The sequence below is a fragment of the Telopea speciosissima genome, chromosome 11 (genome assembly GCF_018873765.1).
Source record: "Telopea speciosissima isolate NSW1024214 ecotype Mountain lineage chromosome 11, Tspe_v1, whole genome shotgun sequence".
NCBI classification, from domain to species: Eukaryota; Viridiplantae; Streptophyta; class Magnoliopsida; order Proteales; family Proteaceae; genus Telopea; species Telopea speciosissima.
This window is the reverse complement of record NC_057926.1, coordinates 43,212,469-43,221,685: the sequence shown is the minus strand read 5'-3', so window position 1 is coordinate 43,221,685 and position 9,217 is coordinate 43,212,469. Positions and strand designations below refer to the sequence as shown.

The 9,217-nt window shown below is 37.0% G+C and overlaps 1 protein-coding gene across 2 annotated transcripts; it reads left to right on the top strand.

Annotated features, from left to right (window-relative positions):
* The first annotated feature begins 4,980 nt into the window (after window positions 1–4,980).
* On the top strand, window positions 4,981–6,221 carry LOC122646564 (polygalacturonase non-catalytic subunit AroGP2-like). Of its 2 annotated transcripts, none has more exons than XM_043840139.1 (2): window positions 4,981–5,048; window positions 5,171–6,221. In XM_043840139.1, the coding sequence occupies exons 1-2, from the start codon at window positions 5,013–5,015 to the stop codon at window positions 6,113–6,115; spliced, it is 981 nt and encodes a 326-aa protein (XP_043696074.1). In that variant the 5' UTR covers window positions 4,981–5,012; the 3' UTR covers window positions 6,116–6,221. The 2 variants fall into 2 exon arrangements, with proteins under 2 accessions (XP_043696074.1, XP_043696073.1); XM_043840138.1 differs by having other exon boundaries at window positions 4,981–5,063.
* The last annotated feature ends 2,996 nt before the right edge of the window (window positions 6,222–9,217 follow it).

The following is a 9,217-nucleotide window of genomic DNA, read 5'->3' as shown; positions in this document are numbered from 1 at the left end:
GCCAGGTTGCAGTTTTACACCAATAATATGGAGGGTTATGAATCGTCTAATAGGAATGGCTATTTAACAAGGAGAGAGGATTACAATTTACAAATCATCTACGGAGAAGTATACGCAATAATCTCTACACTAGCATCGTGCGGCTCTTTTCACTTCAAACTAAATTTTGTTGGATTTTCTCTACCCCTCGGTGTGTCATTGTCATAAGATGGGTGTAAAAAAACTGGGGGCATTTTCAGACATTCAACTAGTAGTGGGAGTAATAGTAACCCTAAACTCTACACTCAGGGTGTATAAGAACTTTTTCCAATTTTGTTGAAATGGAATTAAAATTTAGGGATTGTTTGGCACAACGCTCAAGTTGATAGTGTAACCACGTTCCAACCAAAGCATGACCCATGAACAAAAATTTTGCACCCTTGGACAGTTGATCATGCAATACATGATTAATCAACTACATTTAAAATGGGGTTTAGGGTTACCTCAAAACCCTCAAGTGCAGGATCTTTGAAGGATTATATTACTTGAACTGACTATTCATCGGAAAATTATCGCCCCCAATATTGGGGGCGATCAAGTGCGCATCATGCAGCTGGGGCACCACCCATGTGTGCACGGTGGGGCCGCCCGCATGATGGCACTTGACTGCCCCCAGTACTGGGGGCGATAAAGTTGTCTATTCATCATGTGTAGGAGAGATCCATACAATCGAATGTTCTTCCTCAAATAGGACTTCAAAAACCCTAGCTCACAATTACAAAAGAGGGAGATGAGAGAGAAGAACAAAGGGAGGAGAGAAAATGCCTGCAAAATTCACGAAAGACTAGAAACCCTAAAATCGATAATGTATAGACCTTCTCCTCTCCCATTAGTCGCATATAAATATAACTTGATCCCTAGAGTCTCATGCAGAGTATGTCAGGTAAGAGATGTGACCCTATAGGAAAGGTTGCACTAAGTGAATCTAATTCATCTTCCAAATTTAGTATTATTTACCCAGTAAATAATAGACAACTCTTGCTCAGATCTAATGAAGACACTCTTCAGTAATTGAGATCACAAGAGAGAAATTTTGTAGGTGTGCAGGTGGGAGTGTGACGAACTCTCTTGTGTGAGGAGAGAAAAAAATAGAGAAAATGCTAAAAAATCCTTCACTTCTCTCCTCCCCGCTTGCTTTTATAATAGTTTTATCCTGATATTCCTTATGTTTCAAAGTGTGCCAAGAGTTGGGATCCTATTGGATGATCTTGCTTAGGTTTCCATAAATGAGAATAAATTTACTTTTAAAATAAAGATACTCACTTTAGAATACCTAAGTAGAACAATTAAGTTTATAATTAAGTTCCTCCACTTTTCAATATCGCATAATGAATGATAATGTTGAGGATAGCTGAAAGAGTGAAACAAATGTCTTGTCGGTTTGTGTGCATAAGTAACCCGAGCCTACCCTTCATGGTTTGAGGTATCGGATCGGATTGGTCGATTTTGGCTAGATCATCGACCAATCCAATCGGTATCAACCGAGACCAATACTGATCCGATCTAGCTGTATGAGTAGGGGTCAAAATATTTATAAAAAAAATCAGATTTTTTATAAAAAAAAACAGGGGCAAGATTGTCATATTCATCCAAGTTTGGGCGATCCTGATCCGTATCAGCCGATTCAATCCCGATCCAATCTGATCCAGCCGATACCCAGATTACGAACCATGCTACCCTTATTAGGCTTATTTTGGTTCAAGGTTGGCCCAACTTGCACCTAGTTGGATTGGTTGGACCAATGAAAGAACCAGGTTGAGAAGTTAGTTGATTGAAGCATACCTCATATTGAACTAGGACATTTTTCATTCTATCTTGAATTTTCCCCACCTCACGGCTTGGTTTCTTGAGTCCTGACTTGTCACTAGACATGGGGCCAACCATCACAAAAGACAATGGACATTTTTTATTGATGGAAAGCAAAAATAACATTAAGAAAAGGGGAAAAGGGGAAGGTATTCGTGCACGGTAGATGTCATGCATCAATCCATTCAGTAGCGGGGTGGCGGTGTATGATCATTTTGGATGGGCATTTATCCCCATCTAACGGTAGTTCATGTGGATTGTGCATGAAAACTTCTGCCTTAAGAAAATAAAGAAAGAATGTTTATAAGCAAGCCTGAAGCCGAAAAATTCGACTTCTCCTTAATGGCCTTGGTGGTCAAACACCTCGTAAGGAAAATAAGATCATTAGGGGGATGATTACAAAAAGTATTACTAGAAAATGACAAGAAATATGCAAAAAGATGGAGAAAGAGTTCCATGGCCATCAATATTGATTTATTTTAAATAGAAATAAGGACTATAAACTAAACCAAATATCTATTTATATGTCAAATAAACATAAATATAAATCATACCAAAAAAAGCCTAAATAGTTCGATTTTGATATTACCTAAAAAATCTTGCACTGAACCAAATCAAAACCATTTACACCGAATTAATCGAACCATTTAACATCCTGAACGATCACAAAAGACAAAGGACATTTGTTTTAAAACTGTTCTCAACGAAAAATATCCTTGGCGCCTGCCCATTATGTTGATACCCTCTAGAGCCTGCCAGTTAGAAAACTTTTACTATAATATTTGTAAAATAGACAATTTTCCTATAGCTACATTAGACATATCTTAATTTATCTACTACCAAAATTTCTATGGTTAAATTTTTCTTACCAATTCTTGCTGTGATTAAATTTCCAAGTTTCCCGTACTCTCAGAGTTTTCCTTCCATGGTCATACATTCTGATATGAAAGTCTCAAAATTGATTCCTAAAGAGAAATTTTAAATTGTTCCCAAAGCTAACCATGTGGGAGGTTATATCAACCTAAAAAAAAAAAAAACGTATGGCTGAGGTTCTTCACAAAAAAGGTGTCTTTTTAATTAAATAAAACTTCAGGACAAAATTTTGAATCGATGTTTTTTGTTTCAACAAATTTCTAGTATCATTATTTTTGGTAAGTTAGGAATGTTAGAGGAATTAAGTGATCTATAACTATTTAGAAGGGGAATGTATGGTTCCCTCTGTTGAATGCGCTTTTCTTGAGTTGCCTTTTCTTATTTTCATTTGCAATTACATTTTTAGGCTCCGAATACTTCTTGGGATCTGTATGTCATACATTACTGATTTAGTGGGTGTAATTGTAAAAGTGAATTTCATAAATTGGTTGTTATCTATATTTAACTTAGCAACTTTTTTGGACACTATATGCCCTATCTTCGGTGCATAGAGACTAGTAATTTGAGTAAAATGTGAATTTTGTTTTAGGTGGGGTTATCTAGAATTTTTATCCTCTCAAGTGTGTTGCACTGTCCAGTGCACCTTTAAATTGCATTGAACAATGCACGGCGTGGCCACCATCCGATGCACTTAAAGGTGCACTAAACAGTGCATCATACTTGAGAGGATGAAAATCCGGTTATCTGACCTCATCTTACCTGTACAGTGAGACTTACCTAACCCAAAAATTTAGGTCTCATGTGATTGCAAAAGGTCAAACAAAAACAAGTGCAAGTCCAAAGGGTTTACAACCAAATGCCCTTATGAAAAAGAAATTGTTATGATTCGCTTGTTCAAATCCACTTAATATCCTTGTTGGAAGGACAATTTTTATTACCAGCTGCTGGTTTTTTGGGTACTAACGACTCTTTGGAAACAGAAATTTTTGGCCTTTTAAAGGGTCTTCAATATGCAGCCTGGCTAGGTTACAACATCAAGGAAATCTAGTGCTCCAACATGAAAATCCCTCTTTTGCTTCAAGACCCAACTTCAGTGGTTCGACCATGGAGATTATTTCCTCTTTTGTCTCAAGCAGCTGAAACCAGAGGCATTCCAATCAATCCATAGAATATATATGTTTCTAACTTTGCAAATTTTATGACGAAATATGTAGTAGTCTACAAAGAACAAGTTGTTCTCCATCACAATATTGTACAGACTCTCTTATCTTTCCAGTAACATATTTTTCATCCTCATCAAAAAAAAAAAACAATATTCCAATTAATATCCACCATGTGGAGGACACCTCTATTGAAATCGATACCATGTTAGGGTTTCTACCCTTGCATTTTCAATAGTGATTTTTTATGAAAGTGTAATCACCAAACCACACACCAATCCCAAAAGGTTAACAGATTTTTAGGACCGTAAAATGGCACATATACACAACACACACCACACTCACACATCCGATGTAGAATTTTCAATGGTGATGTCAACCAATTTTTGGTCAAAGGAGATTTAGCTAAAACCCATCATGTGGAAATCAAAACAAATCAGAACAATAGTTGCCTCCATTGCCCATATACGGAAAATCTGGTGAAGCCCAAATTTGTGGGAAGATAGAGGTCAAGGTTCCATAATTAAATGTTAAATTTTGGGCCTATGGGATTATACCATGTGGCAAAATAAAGATTTAAATGTCCATGAGTAAGAAAATTTTTATGGACTAAAGCAAATGGATGGCTAATAGAAGCAAAGGGGGTGTAGGTTGAATTTGAAATTGAAATTTGATAGCGGCCAATCCAAACTGTACTCCAATGTCCATGTGTTCTATTAGTAATTTGAAAATTGTTTGAGAAAAAAAAAATTTCACTTTTTTGTAGGGAAAATTAAGAAATTAAAGAATACATTTAGCCATTTGGAGGACTAACAAAAACACGTGATCCTCTGCTGCCGCCTGCCCATGTGGCCAGCGTGCAGCCTCACACAGGTAGGAGCGAAATGACCGTCCTACCCACTGCCCGAACACCCTGCCCGGGCCAGATAGGGCAGTCGGTTCACCCCTGCCTGTGTGAGTCTGCACGCCGATCACACGGGCAGGCGGCAGCACAGGATCCAAATTGAACAAAAACTCCCCCCCCCCCCTCCTCTTTTATTTGTTGGTACTACAAAACTTTCCCTATATATATATTCAAAGCCCTCTCTTCATCCACCATATCCAACTCATTCCATTCATTGTTTCAGTTCCACCATGAAGCATCACATTCTGTTGCTTGGACTTCTAATAGTAGCATACTTTACTGTAAGAAAAGTGATGCTTTTCCATTATCCATTTATTTTAACATGGTTATTGCTTATTCCTATTTTATATTTCATATTTGATTGTTATTTTCCCCCATGAAATTTCAGGGTTCTCAAGCTGAAAATTCCTTCTCACAGTACTGGGAAGAACATATTGGTCTTCCACACCCTCCACATTGGTTAACTGCAAAGGTTTCTCCATTAAGCCTCCATCAAGCAAAAATGTTTATGAAACTTATGGAGGAAAATGATTTGGCTTCTCACCTTCAATCATTTTGTAAGCTGGCTAATATTGCTTGTTCTACAAATGCACTCATAAAGAAGACAATAGATGACACAACTTTACCACCAATTGCTCAGTGGAATGAAGCCAAACTGAAATATGAATATCCAAATGAAACACCCTTATCAGTTGCAAGGCAAGGGGGATTACCATATTTCCAGGAGTCAATGGTGAAAGAGGGAGGTTTCATCTCTGTCCCTGATTTAAGAGACCCATTGTCAAATAAATCATTTTTGCCACGCTCTCTGGTATCAAAAATCTCATTTTCTTTTACACGGATTGAGGAATTGAAGAAGCTTTTCGGTGTGGTGGATGAATCAAACATGGATGAGTATATTCAAGACACCCTCAAGATATGTGAGCAAAGCACTTGTGCGACTTCCGGCGAGGATCTCATCGATTTTGTTGTTGAGAAATTAGGGCATCATGTACGCGCATGGAGTACTGAGAGCATCGAAGGATCTTATATGAATGTCAAAATTGGTGTTGTGAAACTTATCCATGGAAACCTCTCTGAGCCACCAGCCTTGTGTCATAGTCTACCATTTCCATTTCAAGTCTACTATTGCCATGTTTTACAGAAAGTAAAAGTATATGCAGTTGATATACATACTCAGAAGAAAGTGAATCATGCAATCATGGCATGTCACTATGATACATCAACTTGGAATCCAAACCATCTTGCTTTTAAGCTGTTGGGTTTTGGCCCAGGCCTAATTGAAGTCTGCCATTGGATAAACCAAAATGGAGTGATCTGGACTCGAGGTTGAATAGTATATGAAGATTTGATTATCTTCCAGTTCTCTTGTTTGTGTTACATGTTACTGTTTATGCTATTTGAAGGATAAATAATGACCTATTTTTTATTACTTATTATATCTTTCAATCAATACTAAAGAGTTTGAGAAACCCCATCTTCAGCAATGCAATCAATAGGGAAGAAAAAAAGCTCCCAACAAATTAAAAATTAATTTTTGAAACCAAATCTTGGCCTACAGTGAGTTGATGTATCCGATAAATGTGGGAGATCGACTCTAATGGTTAAATGTCATTGGAAAGGATCCGGACTCCATTGAGTCATTGACACCATGTAAATCCCTCAATGTAAGCAAATTAAAGGAGAGATCCCTAAACATGCGGGTTCTCGTGTCTGAGGTTTTTTGTTGTTTCATGTTTTTTAGTTTAATTAGACATCCAGCGCAATCCGTGGAACGCGCCTATAGAAGAACTGCCACTTTCCTATTTTTCAGGGATTCAGGTGTTATAAGAAAATAAAAAGAGATGCCTCCTCTGCTCACCACAACTATTTTATGCATTTTCTATGTTGAAGGGGAAACTTTTTGGTTCGTTGAAGAGATGCAGAGCTAAATCTTTGGATCGTTGGAAGAAATGCACCAAGAAGTGAAACGTTGCCATCAAGAAACGCATAATAGTTTGAAGCTTCTTCATCAAGGTGCACTTCTCTGAGTTCTTACTCTCTCAACCCATGTGAGATTCCTGTTTTCTCTCCGTATTGTCAAGTATACAAAAATTGAAACTATTTAGGTATGAGAGTGGAATGGATTAAAATCCTTTTCACATCTTTCACGTGTTGAGCTCTCAGACCCAAACTGCAAGGCACCGCAATCGCAAGATGCCTGCACTACAGAGGATTTTTTTCAGAGTCGAATCATGAATCAACAGTGAGTAGACAATTCGAGCACTTATGCTCCGATAGTTTTGACATAAAATATTTTCTAGAAACTTACCATTTTATTCATAAATTTTAGTTTATAGTTGAGGGTCATTTATCATAATTCATGGAATTTAAGGACCTCAAACCGAAGCAGTGTTTTACTTTTCCTTTTACTCTATTCTCATGTTCAGAATTTATGTGAGATATTTACAGGTGTTATGCCTTACCATCATCAATTCACTCTATAACATAATCTTTTTAACAGAGGGCTGGTCTTGGTGCAACAGTAAGGTTATTTTATTGCGATTAAGTAGTCATGGGTTTGAGTCTGGAAATAGCCTCTGCCTAAAAGCAGGGGTGTACATGGTTTGTAATCTCGGATCGGATCGGTCAATATCGGCCGAATCGGATCGATATCGATTGAGACCGATCCAACAAGGTTTAACTGAATCGTTTTCTAGATCGTCCAACTCGGTTGGATCGGCCTATCCAATTCGATACATGCCAGTTTTTTGGGTTTTCAAATCCATGGGAAAAAGGGGGATCTTACTGTTTTTGACTAGGGAATTGATTAAGGAAAGATTTTATTCCATTTAAACATTGATTTGCTTAAAGTGTTTAAGGATTTAGCCTCAAATCCGGGAGTGGAAAGGAGGGATCTTACCGTTTTGGACTACGAATCTATTATGGGAAGATTTCATTCCCTAAAGTGGCATTTAAATTTGCTTAAGGTTGTTAAGGATATAGCCTCAAATTCTCTAACATTGATTCCATCCCACAAAACCTAGAATTTTTTAGCTATTGGCTAGTGGGTGAGATTGAGGAGGGGGAAAAGGTAAGATCAACCTAAAAAATAGGATTAGAGAAGTGATTACTGTTTTTTCCACCTTCTTTTTTTATTTTTTTCAATTTATTAATTTTTTAATATTTGTTTTACCAATACAATAACCGATCCCATAAAACTTTCATTTTTGTCATTTTTTACCGATTTAGAACGATTATGACCGATCCGTATCGGTATCGAATCGTTATTGGCCTTGACCGATCCCAAGTCTGATACCTGGATTACGAACCTTGGGGGTGTAAGTCTGCGTATAATATGTCCACCCAAATCCCACACTAGTGGGAAAATCCCTTCATCAGCTGGATTTTGATGTAACATCCATTTGTTACATGCTTTGGTTGATTGTTTTAGACTTTTTATTTGGGGAGTCTCCTTAAGTTTGTCTTTTTGGCTCTGATGTTGTACTTTGCTCTTTTACCTTAATTTATTTCCATTTTTCAGCGTTGTCTTTTTGTTTTTTTAACTTGAAAGTGACAATGAAGCATATATAATACAATTGAGACATGAGTGAAAGGAAAGAACCCAGTGATACAAGAGGCTGGATCAGGTTCAGGTTCTTGTATGAGAACCATTCTCTTACATCAATTTGGATCCTCTGCTGCCGCCTACCCGTGCGGCCGGCATGCAGCCTAACACAGACAGGGACCAAATGACCGCCCTCACCCTAGATGTTGTAAATTTAGCTAGCTTTATTGTATCACATACCTACTTGTTTAGCCTTAATTGACTTTTTCTGCATTAGTGTTGTTTTAGTGTCTAAAATTTACATGTCATATCTAGATGTCGTAAATTTAGCTGGCTTTGTTGTATCACATACCTACTTGTTTAGCCTTAATTAACTTTTTCTGCATTAGTGATTGTTTTAGTGTCTAAGAATTTACATATACTAAATTAGTGGTCATGTTTACCAAAAAATTAGTGGTCATAAATTTAGCTAGCTTTATTGTATCACATACCTACTTGATTAGCCTTAATTGACTTTTTCTGCATTATTGATTGTTTTAGTGTCTAAGAATTTACATATGCTATATTTCGTGGTCGTAAATTTAGCTAGCTTTATTGTGTTACATATTTCAACCAAAAAAAAATTTGTGTTACAAACATACTTTTTTAGCCTTAATTGACTTTTTCTGCAGTAGTGATTGTTGTGGTATTTTTTTTTAATTAATATCTAATTTGTGGTGGCTAGAAATAATTTGGACATTTTTGGACCTACAACCTACACAAACTTTAGGTAGCTTATCCTAACTTCCCTATAGCATGATTCCGCATGATGTGATATGATGGACTTTAGGCTAGTCTTGTTACAAGGGTTAACTAACAATCCACATGCAGTCGAGTTCTCATAGTAGT

Bases quoted from the DNA above. Each gene is read 5' to 3' on its own strand.
- LOC122646564 (XM_043840138.1), top strand. From the start codon at position 5,013: ATGAAGCATCACATTCTGTTGCTTGGACTTCTAATAGTAGCATACTTT. The intron at 5,064-5,170 runs GTAAGAAAAGTG...ATGAAATTTCAG, and splicing joins TAATAGTAGCATACTTTACT to GGTTCTCAAGCTGAAAATTC.